The following is a 24,114-nucleotide window of genomic DNA, read 5'->3' on the forward strand; positions in this document are numbered from 1 at the left end:
CTATAATACCTAATTCCTTGCTTACCTCTAGCATAGATCGCCGACTTACCTCTCTGGAGACAAAAGTGGCAATTGAAATTTCTTCCGAAATTGGATTTTCTTCTCTTTTTTTCAGTAATCTTTCTTGCGGATTTTGAATTGTTTGATTTCTTAATTCTACATTGTTTCAGGCAGTGTAAAAACTTGAAAAACTTGATGGAATTTTCGCCATTATTTAATTATTGTAAATATTTTCTTCTATATCTTTTAATTGGCAAACGATGCTTTTCAAACTTGTTATGTATTTTATTACAGTTTTTTTTGGCTTCATTTTACTTGGTAGACTAAGCAACCTAGCTACCAGTATATAGGCTTTCATGATATAATTCTAGACTCGTAACCAATAATTCTATCGTACAGAGTATGTCGCCTTCTTCAATCTTACATACTTTTAAACTCTCAAACATTACCTCGGAATCTGTTATTAACAATTGTTAGCATAAAATCGTACCTTTTTTGGTTTTTGCACTATAACTTTGCAAATAATGCAAATGCAAATCCCAGGAAATGATACACTTGTAAAAAAATTCATACGAGGTCTCCGTCAATTTTCAACTTGAAGAGCTAAGATTCAAAGCAAGAGTAGCTGGATATTTACATTAAGTGCACGAAATCCTGATTGCGTGTAACAGTTAGTTTTTACGCAATCAACGTTTAAACAAATTCATTCGAAATTTTTCGACGCTTCCCAGTCGGAACGGCAAATTTAATTCCAATTTTAAAAACAATTTTGAAAAGGAGATGTTTTTCGCTTCAAAATGTATATTCTGTTTATGAAAAAAAATATGCAAAATAGACAGAAACGACACGGAAGTCCGACGTTTTCGGCTGACCGCACCGAAATAGTCGAGTAGTGGGGGTAGCAACGGCAGAGGAGATACGTGCATATATGGTAATACATACGTCGCACTTGCGGCATGAGTATATTTTTATTCCATTTGATTAATGTACTAGCGATTTCTTAAACACTTATATTGATTTTTTTGTAACTCTCCAACTACTGAGCACTTCACAACGACCGTCAGCGTCGCTTTACTTTCTCTTTCCATTCAAATGCTGGAACACAGCTGGATATGGCTTACTGTGATGAAAGAGAAGCGTGAACTACTATATATACGCGTATCTCCTCTGCCGTTGCTACCCCCATTACTCGACTATTTCGGTGCGGTCAGCCGATAACGTCGGACTTCCGCGTCGTTTCTGGTCTATTTTGCATATTTTTTTTCATAACCAGAATATAAATTTTAAAGCGGAAAACGTCTACTTTTCGTAACTGTTCTTAAAATTGATATTAAGCTTGCCATTTCGACTGAAGAAACGACGGAAAATTGCGCATGAATTTGATTAAACGCTGATTGCATAAAAGTAACTGTTGTACACAATCAGGATTTCGCATACTTAATGTAAATATATCCAGCTACTATTGCTTGGAATCTCAATTCTTCAAGTTGAAAATTGACGGAGATAAGAATTTTTTTTTACAAGTGTATCAGCCGGAATTTTCTCGGCTAGTAATAATGTTACAAAGTCGCGCGAAATCTCATGTTTATTATTCAATTATCTACAACTTTTGCATTGACACTATTGTAATCGCTACATTATTTGCAAAGTTATAGTGAAAAAACCAAGAAAAGTGCGATTTTCTGCTTAAAATTGTTAATAACAAATTCTGGTATAATATTTGAGAGTTTAAAAGTATGTTAAATTAGAGAAGGCGACATACTCTATACGCTAGCACTATTGGTCCAGAATTATGTCTCGAAAAAATTCTTATTGTTTGGCCTATTAGTGGAAATTAACTATCTATGAGTGTAAGTTTATTATTTTCCTAACGCTCATCATATAGTATACATAACTTGTTCCATATTCCATGAGCTGTTTCGCACGTGAGATACTTCTCAAGCAAATCGCTGGTCATATCGAAAGATAAAATTACCGATGCTTTAGCGTCCTTTACATCCCATGGTTTCTGTATGGCAGCGTTATCATCTCCGGCTGATCGAGTTTCCTTACCGAACGTAATATCTCAGTGACATTTAATTTTAGTGACATCAGTACTCGAATAATCTGAAACTTCCATTGTTTGAAATTTGTGCCACTAAACTTCATACAATACAGATTCTGCACTGGTGACTATAAGTGATGGGCTCATAACCTGATAACTATGAGAGTATATACAGTGGATAGTCGCAGTGAATATAATAATACTGTCTGATACACTATAAGAATGACTTATTATTATATTCTTGACAAGACTTCGGAGCTTTTGTAAGTGTACGAGGGTCGTTTGAAAAGTCCGTGCAAAGTCAGAGAGATGGCGCTACTAGTGCGTATCAAAGTTATTTTCAGTTAGTGGCATATCTTGGAAGAGCACACACCAAGTTTTAGCCAGATCGGCCAATTACTTTGCGTTTTACATTTGTTTCAATCAAAGAAATCGAGTGGTTGTAAAAAAATGGACGAAAAAAAATTTCGCGTATTGATTAAACATTACTTTCTCAAAGGCGAAACGCCTTAAAAGATTAAACATAAGCTTGATAAACATTATGGTGATTGTGCACCTTCGATTAGAATGGTTTATAAGTGGTTTCAAAATTTTCGGAGTAGCCATATGAGCACAAAAGACGCTAAACGTTCTGGAACGCCCTGCTGAGGTTACCACTTCAGAAATCATTGATAAAATCCATGATATGGTGATGGCTGACAGAAGAGTGAAGGGTGTGAGATTGCTAGTACTGTAGGCACCTCGAGCGAACGGGTACATAATATTTTGCACCAACATTTGGACATGAAAAAGCTACCCGCTAGATGGGTGCCGCGATTGCTCACAATTGACCAAAAACGAGATCGTGTGAAGTGTTGCAAGAATGGTTTGCAGCTGTTCCAGCAAAATCCCCAAGACTTTAAGCGTCGTTTCATCACTGTAGATGAAATATGGATATACTACTGTGGGCAAAAAGTAAGGTGAATTTTCAATTTAAACTTCGCGGGCTTAACATTTCGGGCTAGTTCTTTTTTTCTTGAGTTGGTAGGACTGCGAATGACATCTGGGACAAATTTCATGTCAATGTCATCATCAGTAATATATTTACGCTTGTGTTTACCAAACGACCAAGAGTGCATGTTTCGATTTTTACAATGTCTGATTTAATTGAGCAAAGAAGTACCATCAAATTTTGTTTGCGGAATGAAATTTCGGCTGCGGAAACGTTGAGGATGTTGCGGAAGGCCTTTGGTGATTCTACCATGTCGCAGAAAAATGTTTATAAGTGGTACAAAGACTTCAAAGAGGGTCGAGAACGTGTTGATGACTTGGAGCGCTCCGGACGACCATCGACGTCAACAGATGACCAACACGTCAATAAAGTGAAGGAATTAGTGCTCGAAGATCGTCGGTTGACTGTTAGAGACCTTACTGATATGATCGGAATATCAGAAGGATCTGTGAAAACAATTTTGAAAGACCATTTGGGCCTACGAAAAGTCAAATCTCGTTTGGTACCGAAAACGCTCAATTCGTTCACTCGTTCTTCGTGACCATTTCGCCAAAAATTCGACGCATATCGTTCCGCAACCACCGTATTCGCCTGATTTGGCTCCGTGTGACTTCTGGCTATTCCCAAAACTCAAGAGACCACTCCGGGGAACGCGTTTCGAGTCGATTGAGGAGATAAGAGCTGAATCGAAGAAGGCGCTGATGGCTATACCGGAAAGGGACTATTTGGCATGTTTCGAGGATTGGAAAAAACGTTGGCATAAGTGTATTTTATCGGGAGGGGATTACTTCGAAGGGGATGACATTGATGTAGAAGAATAAATAAAGATTTTTCATTTTACAAACAAATTCACCTTACTTTTTGCCCACAGTAGTATCCTGAGATCAAAGAACAGCCTAACAATGGGTTACCAAGGAGGAATCTGCTCCGAATAAGGCAAAGACAATTCCTTCAGCCGGGAAGGTTATGGCGACTGTCTTTTGGGATTCGCAAGGAATAATCTTCATCGACTATCTGGAAAAGGGTAAAACCATTACAGGCGAATATTATTCATTGTTATTGGATCGTTTGAAAACCGAGTTGCTAGAGAAACGTCCACGATTGGCCCACAAAAAAGTCCTCTTCCACCACGACAATGCGCCAGCTCACGCCTCAGCAGTTGTGGCCGCAAAACTGATGGAGATAGGATTCCAACTCGTTTCACATCCCCCCTATTCTCTAGACTTGGCTCCGTCGGACTACTATTTGTTCCCTAATATGAAAAAAATGGTTGGCGGGGAAAAGATTTTAGTCAAACGAGGAGGTGATTGCAGAAACGAATGCCTATTTTACAGATTTGGACAAATCCTATTATTTGGAAGGGATTAACAAACTAGAGCAGCGTTGAATGACGTGTATAAGCCTAAAAGGAGATTATGTTGAAAAATTTAAAATATTTATTAAAAAAAATCAAACATATTTTATTTTTGCACGGACTTTTCAAACGACCCTCGTATATCGGGATTGGATAATTCGTTTAGCAAATCTTGAGCAGAACTAGCCTAATTGGAGTACGGGTAAACTGAGAGATAACTCACGGCAGTTACGCTCTTTGCATACAGAAAGACACACACATCATACGCAATACGTGAGAACACACACTCTAAACAAACCAATTTACTACTATCCCATTGGGGTTTTCAATTTCGTTCAAGAATAAGATTACTGGAATCTTAAGTTAATCCTGAACATTAATAGATCCAAATTGTCTAGAATGGATTAACTGACGTGATGAAAAAAAGCAGTTGGAAAAAAAAAGAAGCACTGATTTTGATAAGTATGAGCTAATAAATAAATGGACACTTGAACGATTTACAGAATAGTCAATTAAGAAAAAACCTGTACGAGGTTTTTTTAAACTAGTATCACGAATTTTGAATTTCCGTGGGCTACGTAAATTTGATTTTTGATTTTTATGTAGCATTATGTTGGTACTCATGTCCCTTACTTCTGCTGACAAGGTCAGCCATTTTGAATGTTTAATAAATTTTTGACAGCTGATTTGCTTGGATGTGTTTTGGCTAGTTTTCGATTTTTACCTATTCTAAAAAATAGATCAAAGAAACTGTATCAAATTTGGTGTGAAAAACAAAATAAAGTGCGCGGACGCATTCCGAATGTTGACTATGGCATATGGTGAAGCTACCTTGGACCAAAGCAACGTTTATCGGTGGTACAAAATGTTCTCAGAGGACCGAGAAGATGTGAACGACGAACAACGTGCCGGATGCCCGAGCACGTCAACAAGAGACGAAAATATTCATAAAGTGAAGAAAATAGTATTGGCTAATCGTCGAATCACCGTAAAAGAAGTTTCTGAGGATCTAAACATATCGATTGGCTCGTTCCATTCAATTTTAACAAATGATTTGGGCATGAGTCGGGTCGCCGCGAAATTCGTGCCAAAACTGCTCAACTTCGACCAAAAACAGCATCGCGTTAACATTGCTCAGGAGATGTTGGACTGAGTCCGTGACGACCCAAATGTACTCCAGAGGATCATAACTGGTGATGAATCATAGATTTATGGTTATGATGTGGAAACAAAAGCTCAATCATTCCAATGGGATCTACCGCATAAGCCAAGACTGAAAAAAGCTCGCCAAGTTCGATCGAACGTGAAGGTTTTGCTCACAGTTTTCTTCGATTACAGAAGCGTGATGTATCATGAGTTCTTGCCACAGGGTAGTACGGTCAATAAGGAATATTACCTGCAAGTTATGCGCAATTTGCGCGAAGCAATCAGCCAGAAACGTCCGGATTTGTGGAAGAACAAAAACTGACTTTTGCACCATGATAACGCCCTTGCTCACACATCGTTGCTTGTGCGCGAATATTTGGCCAAAAGCAACACAGTAATGGTGCCCCAGCCACCATATTCCCCAGACCTACCCTCCTGTGACTTTTTCTTGTTCCCAAAACTGAAGAGGCCCATAAAAGGACGACGCTACGCCACGATTGAGGAGATAAAGATGGCATCGAAGGAGGAGCTGAACAAGATCACAAAAAATGATTTTTTTAAATGCTTCGAGGATTGGAAAAAACGTTGGCACAAGCGTTGGCATAAGTGCATTATATCCGAGGGAGATTTGAAGGAGATAAAATAGATATTTATGAATAAATAATTAATTTTTGAAACCATACAAAATTCGCGATACTTGAACAGATCTCGTATATACTACAAATTTAAGGGTGTGAGTTATCAAAGCTACTATTTAATTTGAATCTGAAAATTTTTACTTTTCATCATTCGAAAGTTGGGTTAATAGATTTATAAGGAAACACTGTATTGCAATGTGAAAAATTACTAGTTATATAAAACCAAAGAAATATAGATCTCATGAAAATATTATCGAAACTATTAAAAACTTCCAACTTAAGTGTTCTGCTGAAATACCACAGTATGATTTAGATTGTATGATCGACACGGAATAAATAGGCTATGAATACAGAATCAATTCACAATCTACTTTAACAGATAAAGGAGCCAAAGTTGTAGAAGTGTACATAAGAGATTTGAATAATGTTTCAAATAGCTATACTACGCAATATTCAATTACTGTCTCTGATTAAATCTTATACCACAAGTATTCATTTTTTACAGGAATCTAAAGGTATCTTGGGTTCTTTCAGAATGAAGTAAATTGTTGAAGTGTATAAAAATGTTGATGTTACGTGTTTGAAATCGAGAAAACTAACGATTGATATAGTAGAGATATAGGTTAACAATATCTGAAAACCTTATATTAAAAAAGATAATTTACTTATTCAAGATAGATTTGGTGGTCAGTTGCAAAAGAACTTATCATCAAAATCAAATATTTTATGTTATAAATATGACGTTGAAATAATATCTCCTAACATAATAAGATTTGAGCAGCCATCTTACTATACAAACTCATGTACGGATATGCCTCATTTTACCCTTAAGTTGCAGTTATGAGTAAGAGTCAGTATGTAAACTTTGTAAAAATGATCACATTTAAAATTCTAATAGTAAATTTAAATTAGAAAAAAATATACTTCTCAGAGTTATAAGTAATTGAATTTTAGATAAGTATTTTTTTTTACTTTATTGTTTTTATGTATTAAATGTAGTTGTAAAGGCTAGAATATCTTGTGTCAATTTTATTTATTTTAGATTGATAGAGTTTATGGGAAAAATTTCAAAGTTCAAGTATGAGCCAGCGATACCAGGAAGTATAAACTGATGGACTCTGATAAGTAACAAATTAATTATAAATAAAAAATTATAGAGATTATTGCAAGTGCTCGGTCAAGGGTTTTTATTTTTTAATGTGAAATAAATATGTACTAGTTTGCAAACTTTTTTTTAATGTTAAAGTTGTACTTGTCTGCTATATATATTTACATATAGTATATATAAATAAAGGATAAATAGTACATATAATGTGATTTTCGTTTATTTATATCATTTATTAGATTTTATTTATTTTAGATCATTTATTTATATTATTGTTCATACTCTCGTGATCTGTCGCGTTAATGAGTAAGAATTTGTTTCAATTTTCAAAAATGCTTCTAAATGTAAACTTTCAAATAAAATAATAAATGAATATCTATGATTATATGAGTTAGATTTTAAGGAAAGATAGACTTTACCCTAGTTTCTTATGGTGCAAAGTGTCCCATAAGCAGACCTTAAGTCTTTCTTGTAAAAAGGATGCAATTCAGCCCAAGTTTCTCATAGCGAGAAGTGTTCTATGAGTCGAGCATGAATTACAATAGTAAAGGAAGGATTTGCTCAGTTAATTAATTGAGAGAAAGAATTTAGGTATAAGTCAAGTTTATTCGATCTCGAGCGTTCACTTGGCAAGGCTAGGAGAGAATGCTAGCCTGTGCAAAAATCAGCGTATTTATACACAAATTTCCCCGCCTATTTTCATAGGACAGCTCTTCTCGAGTTGTTTCCGAAATTGTGCGAAATCATTTTTTCTAATTTACAAAACAATAAACAGTAATAATGAAATTCTCAAATATGTAAAATTTACAGAAGTAGATATAGATCATTTAAGTATAATTTACAATTATCGCAAAAAGTATAGTAAAAAATTATTAACTAATAAAGTTAGTTAATATCATAGCGCAATATTTACAATAAAATAATGATAAAATTTTATATATATATCAATAGTTTATCACTAATAGAAGTAATTCCTAAAAAGAACTACTTAAATTAGTTAATTACATTTGAATTATAATCAATTTTCGTATTTGCAACGGTTTTTTGTAAAATCTTATAATGCAAATAAAAAATAGTTAATTAAGATTAATAAATTATAAAAATGTCGGTGTTATATATAACATTAACGCTTTCGATCTATATACAATTATTTGTCTAAATAAATTATTAATTGTTTATTTATTGATAACAGTAATAACTAAACTGTTATCTATGAAACGAATTCTTATTCATGTTTCTTAGATATTCATCTCGGACTCACAATATTCACTTTATTAAAATAATTAATATTTACAATGTAATAAACAAATTAAATTTGCACATTAAAATTTAATATAATTTAGTAGTTAAAAGTAATTACAATTATTATAATCTGAATCTATACCCTAAAATCTATATAAAAAATGCTTTGTTACATTGAAATTACTCTTAATTAACATATTTTAATAAAACAACAAAAACTATTATATCTATATCTATAAGTAGGTAACGTCACGCTCGTTATATAGTCATTAACTTTGACTCTGGTACTAAGACACAATCATATAATATATGAGATGACGCCGTTTAATATGCTAATTGATGTAAGTAGATTGACGAGTTTAGCGGGTTGTAGTAATCCAGTGAAAATAAGAGAATAGCTCATAGATAGGACCGTTATAATAACACATAAGCAGCAGCTATGGTTTGAATTGCTCGAGCAAGGAAATTTCTGTTTTAATATGTTTGCTAAACTTGTGAAATTTTCTGTCGTTGAAACAAATTTAATGTATTGCATTTTCTATATGTATTTTAAGGTATTATGTAAACATGTGAAAAGTTTTACAATACTTAAAAAGAAAGAAGCTTATTGAAATGTTATATAATAATAAATATTAATTTAAGTCAATTACTCTTATGCAATATTTATGGACAGAGACTCAAGTGTATATTTATCTATACATGCATGTTTATTATATAAATAAATATACTCATGTATATGTCTTTGTGTTAACCCGTATAATCCTGCCATTAACCCTGAATTGCTATGATCCTGGAGTTTTTTTAGACTTTGTCATTAGGTCCAATTCTGTAAAAATATAAGAATAATATTTTGTTTTCTTAAAATTAAAAAATGGCAAACCAACGCGGCAAACCAAAAAACGAAAAGTTTCTTTGATATTCGTAAACAATTTTTCGAGTGAATCTCCAAATATAAGTATAATTTAGATTTTCCAAATTCTATGTAACAGATTCAATATGTCGAAGTTAAAATATCGAAATTCTCATACCTCCACAAAAATCAGAAATAAATAGGTAAATTGTATGCATTGTATCGCCTTTTCTGATATCTTTACAAATTTTCTTTTCAATTCTTGGTTGTACTTTCCGTGTCTCCTGTTTCTGCGTTAATGTACTCATTCCTAGCGTAACCCAGATGGCGGGTATTTAATCCCATTGTATGTGTGCGTGTGTAGCGTATTCGTATGTGTGTGTTCACTGTGTATATGTATGTGTGAGTGAGTGTGTGACTATAGATAATACGAATATGTGGATGTGACGAGCATTAGATCTCGTTATGTGTCTGTATGCGTGTGTGTGTCGAAAATTCACAATTTATGAAATTTAGAATTTAAACTCAAATTTGTAAAAATATCAGGAAAGGTATTCTATAAATTTATACTATTTTATAAATTTACATATTTACTGACAATTTTTATGGAGGTACGAGAATTTCGACATTTCGCACCGCCGCGACTTTAAAGCATGACCTTAAAGCATCTCCTGGATTCCACGTATAATATGTCATCTGGACGTAGAATTTTCTGCTTTGTTCGAATCCAGGGTAAAAAATAGAGGCTCGTGTTTAAAAAAAACAAAGTTGACCTTAAAATTACCCTTAAGGGTTCCCGGGATCCCACGTATAATAGATCATGTGGGGTAGAATTTCCCGCTCTATCGGAATCCGGAATCAAAGTTCCTGTTTTAAAAAACAAAGTTGAACTTGAAATAATCTTATAAATAAACTTAAAAGTCAAGTTTATGGTCATCCTGGGTTGACCGTCTTTGAACCATACAATTTTTATTTGAAACATTGTTCGAATATTTTGCAAAGTTTCGAGTTATCTTACTGTCGAAGTTAAAGTGAAACATCCTGTATATCAGGGTTTTTACAAATTTTTATATTTTTAATGTGTAAAATCTTTAAAGTAGCTAATCTTTTCTCTACTGACATATGATATATACTTGTGCATTCTACGGTATATGATTGGACATGCGATTTCAATTTACATATGTATGAAGTCTGTCGTAAAAGTATCCGACGTTCATATCTTCGCGTGGAGAGACTCAAGCGATCTCTAGAGGATACGAACGTCACCAGCAATCCCTAATTTTCTCGTCAGTGCCCGAAATACTGATGAAACGCCTTACTTCCCGTGCAACGTGTATTTGTTTACACCGACTTTTTTGCGTTCCTTGCAATTCGTTTATTATTAAAAATTGCAGAATGAATCAAACAGCGAATTTACATAGAATTTTACTTTAATCTTGGTAAAAGTTGTGTAGAAACTATTGAAATATTGCAGATAAAACAACAACTTTGCAGTGGAAACTTCCATCCAATCCTCGGCCGAAAAAAGCTTGTCAAAGGTGAAGTAACATCAAGTCAATGTTGACTGTTTTTTTCGATTATAATTATTTTGATTATAAAGACGTTGTGCACTACGAATATGCTCCTACAGGCCAGACAATCAACAAAGAGTACTATGTTGAAGTTTTGAAAAGATTGGATGATGCAATTAGAAGAAAACGACCGTAACCTTGGGAAACTGTTGACTGACTTCTTCATCACGACACTGCTTCAGCGCACGCATTAAATTTTATACCGCAGTATTTAATGAAATACATTGTTGCACAGCTCCACCATCCTCCATACAGTCCCGATATAGCTCCCTGCGACTTTGAACTGTTTCCTCGATTGAAAATGCCACTTAAGAGACATCGATTCGACGATAAAGAGACTGTTGAAACTAATGTGACGATTGCACTAAAGACGATTCCGAAGTCTTACTTTTAAGAGTGTTTTAATAAGGGAAAACATTGATATGAACGTCTTATTTAATAAAATGGGAACTACTTTGCAGGATGCCACCTCCCAGATGTCGAAGATTAAATCAAGCGCCGAGAAATCGAGGTGGGTTGGATACTTTTGGAACAAAACTCGTATGTATATTGGTCTTCTATATTACATAATCTATTAATCATTCTAATTGGTCTGTCAATATTACATTCATCTGTATGAAGTAATCAAAATATTATGTTCGCTAATTGTTCACTACAGGCAACAACCGCACATTTGTGTCATTTCTTTTGAGAAGCATAATAAGACGAGAAAAATTATATACCGATGACACAGTCCGACAAGATTTTTGCACAAGCAAACCATACATGGTTTCCCGAAGAATTTTTGGCACTGAAACCGAATCCGGCCTCAGAATTTCTCCAACACGTCAGGATTTTGAGATATCCTAACCTAAAAGTGCGAAAATAGCGATTTTTGCCTATATTTGAGGTTAAGTAGCACTACGACATTCTCTATACACAAAAAACTATAAACGACATCTTAAAGTAGCAGTCTAGTCCTTTCAAATGCCGTTGAGTTTGCTCAAATAGCTTATTTTTTCTTTGAGATATTGTATTTTAAAGTTTTTCGATTTCATAAATATTGTACCTCTCAGAACATACTCGTACAGCTTTGAAAGTTTCGACGTCGAATTTTATGTCAAATGACTTCAATCAACTACTGTTCTGCAAGAAAATTAAGATATATACCATAGACAGGCTAACCTACCTTTAACCTAAATTATGTCATTCCCACAAATCCTTACAACCCTTAAAAACCACCCCTGCCAACCCTCAAACAGGCTAACCTACCTACGATAAATCTGGGTAGAGCGAGTTTAATTGACTGCTTTTCTATGAGGAACCTAAGATTTCAACCACAGATAGGCTTATCTGTTTTCTCCTTGACTTACTCTATCTCCAGATACCCTTACAACCCTCATAAACCGCCCTACTAACCCCCAAGCAGGCTAACCTACCTAACGCTGGTTAGAACTAGTTTAATCAATTGCTTTTCTATGAGGAACGTAAAATTTCAACCAGATAGGCTTACCTGTTGTCTCCTTGATGTACTCTATCCTCAGAAAACGCTACAACCCTTAGAAACCCCCTCTACCAACCCCCAAGCAAACTAACCCACCTAAGCCTTGGTAGAGCGAGTTTAATCAACTGCTTTTCTGTAAAAAAATGATTATCTCATTGACATTGTCTCTGATATACCCCTCCTCAGGTAGGGGTGGTTTATAAGGGCTGGATGGGTTCGTGTGGATGACGTAATTTAGGTTGAAGTTGGGTTAGCCTGTCCATGGTATATATCTTAATTTTGTTATAGAACAGTAATTGATTGAAGACGCTTGACACAAAATTCGACGTCGAAACGTTCAAAGCTTAATGTTCTGAAAGGTACAATATTCATGAAATGAAAAACTTGGAAATTTTTCCAGCAGATCCACCTGGATATACAATGCTTGCTTACGTTATTTACCTTCGAATCAGCGTCAGGAGTATTGACTATTTACAAATTTGTATTGATGATCAAGATGGAAACCTAGTTAACTTTCGAGGAGAAGTCAGCACAGTGCATATACGAGGTGTGTTCAAAAAGTAAGGTGACTTTTCAAATTTCACGGGCAACGTACTTTCGATTATCGATTTTTTTGTTTTGTTATGTTGGTACACTCTTCCCGAACATCTGTACCAAGTTTCAAGTGTATATCATTTTTTGTTTCGTTGTGAGAGGCGTAAAGGTTATAATTGTTTTGCGTGCTCGGCGATTTCTTGCTATCGAAAAATATGGATCAAAGGATTTGCATCAAATTTTGTGTAAAAAATAAAATAAAGTGCTCCGAAACACTTGAAATGTTGACGGTGGCATCCGGTGAAACTGTTCTGAGTAAAAAAATGTTTACAAGTGGTACAAACTCTTCCAAGATGGCCGGGAACATGCCAATGACGAGCCTCGCTCTGGACGCCCAAGCACGTCAACAACTGATGAAAACGTTCAAGCAGTGAAGAAAATTGTTCTGGAAAATCGTCGAATTACTATCAGAGAAGTTGCTGAGGATGTTGGTATATCGTTTGGCTCGTGCCATAAAATTTTTTCTAACGTTTTGGGCAATAGACGTGTGTCAGCGAAGTTTGTTCCGAAATTGCTAAATTTTGACCAAAAGAACCGTCGCATGAGCATCGCTCAAGAACTGTTGAATGACGTCAACGACAACCCAGATTTAATCAAAAGGGTCATAACTGGTGATGAATCATGGGTATATGGTTATGATATCGAAACCAAAGTTCAATCGTCCCAATGGAAGAGCCCAGATGAGCCAAGACCGAAAAAAGCACGCCAAGGTCGATCAAATGTCAAAGTTTTGCTCACTGTTTTCTTCGATTACCATGGCGTGGTGCATCAGAAGTTTTTACCATATGGACGTACGGTCAATAAACAGTATTATCTTGAAGTTATGCGCCGTTTGCGAGAAGCAATACGAAGAAAACGCCCAGAATTGTGGAAAAACAATTCATGGCTTTTGCATCACGATAATGCCCCTGCTCACTTATCTTTGCTTGTGAGAGATTTTTTGGCCAAAAACAACACCACAATCATGCCTCAGCCACCATATTCACCGGATTTGATCCCACGTGACTTTTTCTTGTTCCCAAAACTAATGAGACCTATGAAAGGACGGAGATTTGCAACGATTGAAGAGATAAAGACTGCATCGCTGGAACAGCTCAAGGCTATACCGAAAAGTGCTTATGAAAAGTGCTTTGAGGATTGGAAAAACCGTTGGCATAAGTGTATTGTATCTGAGGGGGATTACTTTGAAGGGGACAACATAAATATTGATAAATAAATAAATATTTTTTCTTAAAAATACAAAGTCACCTTACTTTTTGAACACACCTCGTACAGTACAAACGAGACAGAGACCACTGCTATCTGGGTACGGGGTGGCACCCAATCTAGAGTCTCCAATCGCGGTGTCGGGGACGACTACGTCTGGGACACAGTTGGCTCTATCACTTATCTCAGCATCTATCTTACACCCAACTGCACCGCGATGGAGTTCGAAAGAAAGGCGGCACTCCTAGAAGACGGGATTAGGGACCTGCCCGGGGATGTCATCGTTGCGGGGGATTTTAACGCGAGGGCGACTGAGTAGGAAATGAATGAAACGAATCGACGCGGACGACTACTACTGGAAATGGCCACAAGGCTCGATCTAGCAATGGTAAATACGGGACATACGCTGACGTATGACGGCCAGGTGTCGGGGATTCTATCCCCGACGTCACGATGACATCGGACAGAATTTTACCTCGGCTGAGGGGATGGCGGGTGATCGAAGACTACACAGCCAGCGATTACCAGTACGTCGTCTTTGAAGTGGTGGGACGGACGGGAACGAGACGAACGAGAATTCATCAACCCCCGCGGTGGAATCTACGTAAACTCGGCGGACGAATATTTTCGGAAGAGCTAATGGTAGCACCGACTCCAGGGGAGAGAATTCCCCCCGAACTAACGGGCCGGTAAAAAGCGGAAAGACTGACAGACGAGACGGCCCAATTAATAAACAGCTTCTGCAGAGGCACAATGCCGAAATGTCGACAGATACAACAAACACAACCACAATATTGGTGGACGAACGAAATATCCGAGTTACGCAGGATATGCCTGACAAATCGGCGACGAGTGACAAGGGCAGTAGGCGGAGCCGAAAGGGAAAACCTCCCAGCCATATACAAAACAGCACGGAAGACGCTGACGAAAGCAATATGGGACAGCATGATGCGATGCTGGAGGAAGCTCTGCGATGAGGTGAACGAGGATCCCTGGAGAACCAGCTACAAGATCGTGACCGGGAAACTAGGGTCCTGAGTCTCACCGGAACTTAAAGATGCCGAAACAGTAGGAAGGATTGTTGACGGATTGTTTCCGACGCACCCGATTAAGAAAAACGTGATGGATGACGTGAACGTACAAATGCCCCCCTTTTTACTGCTGAGTAGCTCATCAGAGCAACGAATGTGATGAAGACGGGTAAAGCACCGAGACCGGACAGAGTACCAACCAAAATCCTCCGGCTTATGGCTCGTCTACGGCCGGAGATACTCCTCGACCTATACAACACGTGCTTGATGACAGGAACGTTCAGCGACCGGTGGAAGGTGGCAATGCTCGTTCTTTTCCCCGCCAGCCATTTTTTCATATTAGGAAACAAATAGTAGTCCGACGGAGCCAAGTCTGGAGAATAGGGGGGATGTGAAACGAGTTGGAACCCTATCTCCATCAGTTTTGCGGCCATAACTGCTGAGGCGTGAGCTGGCGCATTGTCGTGGTGGAAGAGGACTTTTTTGTGGGCCAATCGTGGATGTTTCTCCAGCAACTCGGTTTTCAAACGATTCAATAACGATAAATAATATTCGCCTGTAATGGTTTTACCCTTTTCCAGATAATCGATGAAAATTATTCCTTGCGAATCCTAAAAGACAGTCGCCATAACCTTCCCGGCCGATGGAATTGTCTTCGCCTTTTTCGGAGCAGATTACCCCTTGCTAACCCATTGTTTAGACTATTCTTTGGTCTCAGGAGTGTAGTGATGTATCCATGTTTCATCTACAGTGATGAAACGACGCTTAAAGTCTTGCGGATTTTGCTGGAACAGCTGCAAACCATTCTTGCAACACTTCACACGATCTCGTTTTTGGTCAATCGTGAGCAATCGCGGCACCCATCTAGCGGATAGCTTTTTCATGTCCAAATGTTGGTGCAAAATATTATGTATGCGTTCACTCGAGATTCCTACAGTACTAACAATCTCACGCACCTTCACTCTTCTGTCAGCCATCACCATATCATGGATTTTATCAATGATTTCTGAAGTGGTAACCTCAACAGGGCGTCCCGAACGTTCGACGTCTATTGTGCTCATATGGCCACTCCGAAAATTTTGATGTCTCTTCTTTAAGATGTCTTTTGTAGCTTTTTGTGTATAGATAATGTCGTGGTGATACATAGCCTCAAATATAGGCAATAATCGCCATTTTCACACTTTTAGGTTAGGATATTTCAAAATCCTGACGTGCTGGAGTAATTCTGAGGCCCGATTCGATTTCAGCGCCGAAAAATTCTTAGGGAAACCAAGTACGGTTTGCTTGTGCAAAAAATTAAGGTATTTTTATAGGACTGTGTAATATTGGAAATTTAAAAAACTGTTAAGCATCTTTTATCGTTAATATCTTGCAAGGAACGTTAATTACGATTCCGCGATCAAATTATCTCAATTTCACGAGTAAATTGAATGCTGGAATAAATTGAATGAATTGAATGAATTGAATAAAGGAATTGAACACTGCCACCCGATTTTTTCGACTGTCTAGGCATACCTTGTGATACGGTGCATCATTATTAAAAAGGGCCATCGTAATTTCCCTCGCCACGTAACCGTGCGAATTAATTAAACAGATAAATAGAGAAACCGAAACACTTTGTTTCACGAAAATCGGCTTATCCGCGACCGGGAAAACGATGATGTAAGCCGGCAACGCGATCCGACGGGAGCTTATCAACGATAACAATAGCTGACGAGAAAGAAAACTGAGGATCGTACGCACCCTACCACGCGTTGGTACCGTCACGGAATGAGAAACGGCGATAATACTTGATTCCACGAACGTGGAATGAGGGGCGCCCAGCAAACAGGACTACTACCGCAGCTGATGGAGAAGAGCGACCGGCAATCAGCTGTCGCCGGCTACTCGTATATGACGACGGCGCCCTAAGCGCGACGCTGTCACCATGAGGGGAAAAACCTATGTTTTCATACACACACGCGCACACTAGACACACAGCTGGAGCGATAATCGAGCACTCGAGGAAGTGAAAACCGAACCGGTACCGGGAGCGGATCGCACGTAGATGAGCGGCGACAGCCATTTTGACGATCAGCGACAAACAGGATAGACCATAGAGAGAGAAAGAGAGAGAGGAAAAGCAAATTAGAAAGAGAGAGCAAATAACGAACGGCGCGCGCACGTAACTGATCAATACCTTTTTAAATTATTCGTATGTGCACATACATTGGCCGCGAAGGCGCTACGAAACGAAGAAACTATAAATCACCATTGAAAAAGAATCGTCTTACGGTGAATAATGAATGCGATGTAAATAAAAATTGTAATGCGAGGACTAAAAATTGTAAATACGATCTAGCTCATACGGAAGTTTCCGTATACTTCTGACCAACCGCCATTTTCTGACCGGGTGTAATAGTTGAGTGGTGTGCAGAAACGATTACAATGATGCAGAAGGCTTTTGGAGATGACTTTATGGGTAAAAGTCAAATGTGTAAATGGTACAAACAGTTAAAAGATGGCTACCAATCTGACAGTGATTCGCGCTCAGAACATCTTTTAAGCACAAAAACACCGGAAAATATCGATCTTGTGCCATTCGCGATTAAAGAAGATACCGATTGACTGTGCGGGAACTGAATATGATCTTAGAATTTTGAAAAGCACTGTTTGGAAAATTTTAATCAAGAAACTGAGAATGACTCGTGTGTGTGCAAAAGTCAGAACAATGTCAAATCAATGCTGATTGTATTTTGTATTATGAAGATGTTATGCACCACGAATATATTCCTAGAGACCAAATAATCAATAAAAAATTTTATTATGAAGTTTTGAAAGGATTGTGAACGATTGCAATAAGAAAACGGCATTAACTTTGTTCAAGTGGTGACTGGCTTCTTCACCACGACTATGCCGCTTAATGTTTTCATTACTTATGTTGTTGGTTGCTATCACCACTGTTTAATGTACATTTATTAAAAGTCGTTCGGATTTTGAAGAGCATCCAGTCGCATGTCCGCACAGGACGGGCGCCATAAGAAAAGTACTAGCCAATTAACGTTAGAAAACAATCTTCTATTATTCTTTTCTCTTCTCTTCACTGCACTCACTTCACTTTTTATTACACGTAAATATATTTATTAATTTTATAAAATATTAATTTCTTTATTTTAATTTAACATGTGTATTGGAGCAGAATTTCAATAAACCATTCCATAGTATCACAAAAAAGTAAAAAAACGGCGTTCGTTACTATAGAGCATACCCATAGTTTTTAAAATCCGTTTACTCCGAATTCAAAGTTTACTCAATTTAATTAAGTTTTGATAAAAGATACTTAACAGTTAAATGATTAATTTGCATTAAAACCTAATTTTTTATTCTAGATTTCAAAAGATCCAGAGATTTTACTTTTAACTTTGTTATTGATTGTAACAGGGATAATGTACATAATTTTTTATTATTAAAATGATTTATTATTATTTGTAAGGGGATTGAGTAACTGTTGTAATGAGGGTCTGTCTAAGAACAATCTTCCACGATGCAGAGCTAACCGTCGCTCCGTTAATTACGTATGAGCGTACGTGTATTCGCCTTTACGATTAATACTTTTGCTCCAATGTCTCCTTTCCAATAGAGTTGAACTCAGCTTTAGTCACCTGACTCATGACACTTGTTTTATCTTAGGTGTACTTAGACTAATGTTTATTTCCACTAACCCCTAGACGAAATTAGTTTAAAAGATTGCAGGAAACGGATCAGTTAAATTAAAGGGAAACGAAAGAACGTAAACAAACCTTTTATAGAAATAAAAGTTACAGTTTTTTGTAGGCCGAAACATTTGCGCACGCGTATAAGATTAACATTTATCCTGGGAGAGAGAAAGAGAGAGAGAAAGAAAGAGAGAGAGAGAGAGAGAGAGAGAGAGAGAGAGAATACGAAATTCTACCGCGAACTATAACGCTCGGCGCAAATGCGATAACGATCGCTTACAAATCTATGCGAGGAATTATACGGTCACGTGGAAAAAGGGTGGTACACCTACCCTGTGGTGCAATTACGGTGATCAGCCGTAAATGATGTCGGCAAACAACTTTTGCTCCCGGGTGATGCTGCGACGACGCTGCCTTAGCTACCGGATCGGTTGCTGCTCGTCCAACTCCTCGCTGTTAATCTCTGTTGTGGTTTTCCTCACTCCTCAATCTCACACCACTCACGTACCAAAACAAAAACCCAAATCTTTAATTCGACAAACGACATAGAAACACAAGATAATAATTGGCAGTTTTCTAATCAACAGCTGAGGCAATACTAAAAATGAAACTTGTGCACGCCCCCTCTCTCTCCTAAACGTTCACTCTAGCACTTCGAGTATGTCGAATCGCGAACGTATCGATTGTTCGAATCGACTACCGTTGCACATTACATCTAATATTTATTTATAAACTAAGTGAGAAATTCAACAAATACGCTTCATATATATCAGTATTAATAATCAAAAGAATTTTCTCAGAATGAAAATATTTTACAGTTTTAACCATAAAATATATTTTACAGTTTTATGTATACTGGTCAACTAGAATATTGGGCATCAGAGCATAATGACCTGTACCGAACAGCTCAAAAATTAAAAATGTCTATTTTAATAAAACTACTAGATGCTCAGTTAAATCAGACTCACTCAATATCTGCAACCAAACCAGAAGTAGAGTTTACGACTGATAAACAACAAGTGATATTCCAACGAAAACCATTTTTTGAAGACACCGCCTCTAATGAAAAGTAAGTGGCAATAAAAATATTCTTCTTTATTGCTGAAGACTAGTTGTTTATTTGAATGCATAGTTCAATGTTATATGATTGTATCATCCTATAATAATTATTAAGTTCTAATTTAATTTTACTTAAAATTGATCTGGAAAACATTCTTGCACTACAAATATATATTATAAAGTTTATATAAAAATAATAGAATTGAGATTTAGGATGCCATAAAATATTTTATTATCTAACATGGCCCTTTGCACTTTCGTTGACCTGTGAATAAGTCAAATAATATATTAATTATGTTTTAGATCCTTAGTACAGTATATACGGTTTTTCATTATTTGACACATTCATTCTTAAAAAATAAATAAATAATCTTGAGCGGATCATAGTCCAATGAATTGGTTAAAATGTTAACTTTTTCATAGGCTTGAATATTTTAATACATAAGTTTAATTATTTATTTTTCTTCTGATTTTTAAAAGTATATGATTTGTGTATCATGTTGTATTCTTAATTATACTACTGCTCACATATGTTGTATATTTCAGGAAATCTTTGATACGATTTTTCAGCCATTTTAAATGGTGGATAATTCAGGTGAATCTTGACCTTCATCGAACTTTTAAATTTCGAATCCAAACAAAAAATTTTACCGTGGTACTTATTACGAGGGTGGGTCAATAAGTCCTTAGAAAATCCAAGAGATGGCGCGCTAGGTATTACAATTTATATTGCTACAGTACACGTCACTTCTAACTAGAATACTCTCAAAATTTCAATCAGATCCATAAAGAGGTTCCGTTTTTATTGTTGATCAAAGTGAACAATTTTCGCTTATCTTTCAACAATGAAAAAAGTAATTTCCGAACGGTGATAAAACATTTCTATTTAAAAGGCCTAACATCCAAAGAAATTAAAGCTGAGTTAGATACAGCTCATGGTGTATCCCCTCCTATATATGCAACTGTATACAATTGGCTAAACTATGTAACGGACACATTGTATTAGAGTAAAGGCAATGACCTATCGGACGTTTCGCACTTAGATAACAGCGACTCTCGCTATGACGTCACGCGCGAAAAGTCAAATTAGATAAATATAATAGGTGAAAGACCGCTCAAGGTTCCGTCAACCTCCAAATTAATATACATACTAAGGAGAAATTATACCTTACGCATATAGAAACAAATTTTAATCTACCAAACGAATAACATACTTAATGCTAATTTACCTAAATTGCAATTAAAGAGAATTTGATCATTGATAACAATTTAACTCTACAGGTATCAACAAAACTAGTTATTAAGTCGATATACATGTTATATGAACTAAAAAGCCATGAACTCTAAGAAATGTAATTAAACAAAATCATGAAGTTATCATAAACATCTGTAAATAATACAAATAACTTGAAAAACAGCTAAGATTGACTTTAATCGATGTTGATTGATAATATTCGCAGCATACGTATAAGTCATTGAAAATGAGTAGATATCTATAAAATAATTATAAGTCAACGACTACTCAGTTTAATAAATGATTGATTGTATCGAAACTGATAAAATTCTATTGATTAAACCAAAATACATGGAAAATTGCGAGAATTCATAGGCAAAACGGCGCTCTAGAATTTTCGATGTGCGAAAACAAAGACTCTTCTAAATAAATTAGTGGGGTAAGATTCGCAATCCGCTCTACTATGTATAAATACGTAGGCCAGTGTACGTCGCTTGAATCACCATTGATCTGAGTACCACGCAGATAGTTGGATTGAAGTTGAATAAATGACTGGCAACAGTCTTTATTTAATAATTCTGTTTCTTTGTTTGTCGATTTGGAACCTTGCCCTTCATCTTACAAGTAGTTTGGATCATTTCCGAATTATTTCTATCCGAAAGACAGTATCCTTCTAAGATTATTATTAAACAATTAACATAATCAACAATGGGAAGAGTGACCTTTTATTAATGCCCCGATGCTATGTGGTCTATTTTCCTGCGGTGAGGGTAGAAATAATTGGTCTCTCTCTCTCTCCCCGTATTATTGAAAACTTGTAAATCCTATTCACGTGTGCAAGTCTTTCGGCTAAACGAAGACTGTAGTTTTTTAGTCATAAACAATCTTAATTTTATTCGCCGCATTACGTTATTTCGTTGCCTTTTAGTTTAACGGATCCGCCATTGGTTATTTTTTAAACCGATTTCATCGAAGGGATAGTTAGAGTAAACATTAGGTCACTCACACCTAAGAGTGTCACGAGTCAGGTGACTTAAGGTGAGTTCAACTCTGTTGGAAAAGGAGACATTGGAATGAAAGTATTAAATGTAAAGGCGAATACACGTATACTCATACGTGATTAACGGAGCGGCGGTTAGCTCTGCATCGTAGGAGTTTGTTCTTTAATAAACCCATTTTGTACCAGCTAATCCACCCCGTTGCTATATATACGAGGTGTGATCAAAAAGTAAGGTGAATTTTGAAATTTAGCGGGCTACGTCCGTTCGATCTACGACTTTTTCATTTGGTTATGTCGGTACACTCGTCTAGAACATACGTTCCAAATTTCAGCTTTGTAGTATGTTTGGTTTGTTTGTGAGAGGCATCAAGGTTAGAAGTGTTTTGCGTGCTCCATGATTTGCTGCTGTCTAAAAACATGGATCAAAGAGTTTGCATTAAATTTTGTGTGAAAAATGGAATCAAATGTTCCAAAACACTTGAAATGATGAAAGTGGCATACGGTGAGTCTACTTTAAGTCAAAAAAATGTTTACAAGTGGTATAAACTCTTCCAAGAAGGCCGAGAAGACACCGACGACGAACCTCGTTCTGGACGCCCCAGCACATCAACAACTGATGAGAATGTTGAAGAAGTGAAGAAAATAGTGTTGAGAAATCGTCGAATTACCATTAGAGAAATTGCTGATGATATTGGCATCTCATTTGGTTCGTGCCAATCAATTTTGACGAGTGTTTTAGACATGAGACTTGTGTCAGCGAAGTTTGTTCCGAAATTGCTCATTTTCGACCAAAAGAAACGTCGCATGAGCATCGCCCAAGAGCTACTGAATGACGTCAACGATGATCCAGATTTACTCAACAGGGTTATAACAGGTGACGAAACATGGGTATACGGTTATGACGTCGAGACTAAGACTCAATCGTCCCAGTGGAGGCATTCTGGATCACCAAGACGAAAAAAAGCACGCCAAGTTCGATCAAATGTAAAGGTTTTGCTTACAGTTTTCTTTGACTGCAGGGGCGTGGTGTATCATGAGTTCTTGCCACAGGGTGGAACAGTAAATAAGGAATATTACCTGCAAGTTATGCGCAATTTGCGCGAAGCAATCCGCCAGAAACGTCCGAATTTGTGGAAAAATAAAAAATTGGCTTTTGCACCATGATAACGCCCCTGCTCACACATCGTTGCTTGTGCGCGAATTTTTGGCTAAAACCAACACAGTAACGATGCCACAGGCACCGTATTCCCCAGATCTGGCCCCCTGTGACTTCTTCTTGTTCCCAAAACTGAAGAGGCCCATGAAAGGACGGCGTTTTGCCACGATTGAGGAGATAAAGACGGCATCGAAGGATGAACTAAACAAGATCACAAAAAATGATTTTTTGAAATGCTTTGAGGATTGGAAAAACCGTTGGCACAAGTGCATTATATCCGAGGGGGATTACTTTAAAGGAGATAAAATAAAAATTGATGAATAAATAAATATTTTTTGAGAAAAATAAAAATTCACCTTACTTTTTGATCACACCTCGTATATAACGTCCCGAAACTTAATATTTAACAGTTATAAATTAGTTGACGATAAAGCAATCGATCGAACTCAGCCAAATAAAAAATTTAGTAAACTAAAAGTTAAAGCGCTCAACACCTTAATTTCTTAATTACTCGACATATTAATGTAGGCCGAAAAGTTAATATATTAAATCACTACTCAACTTTTCGGCAGTTGATTCGCGACACACGATTAGCTGTCCGTGAAATTATCGGTCTAATTTTATTAATATTTCCTCGTACAATCTTAGTCGTACATTTCATAATAAATTATAACTACCATTGATTTTGAAATAAAATCTCTTTCTTGAATTAACA

At 36.6% G+C, this 24,114-nt stretch overlaps 1 protein-coding gene across 4 annotated transcripts in view; it reads left to right on the plus strand.

The window, feature by feature from the left end:
* Positions 1-24,114, plus strand: part of LOC131664196 (centrosome-associated zinc finger protein CP190) — a 256,006-nt gene that overhangs the window by 148,389 nt on the left and 83,503 nt on the right. For all 4 annotated transcript variants that reach the window (XM_058935103.1, XM_058935129.1, XM_058935112.1 and 1 more), the window contains one exon: positions 19,795-20,019. In XM_058935103.1, coding sequence (XP_058791086.1) covers positions 19,795-20,019 — 225 coding nt within the window. The remainder of the gene's footprint in view (positions 1-19,794; positions 20,020-24,114) is intronic.

Source organism: Phymastichus coffea, unplaced genomic scaffold, assembly GCF_024137745.1.
Source record: "Phymastichus coffea isolate CEN01 unplaced genomic scaffold, Cenicafe_Pcof_1.1 PCOF00003, whole genome shotgun sequence".
NCBI lineage: Eukaryota > Metazoa > Arthropoda > Insecta > Hymenoptera > Eulophidae > Phymastichus > Phymastichus coffea.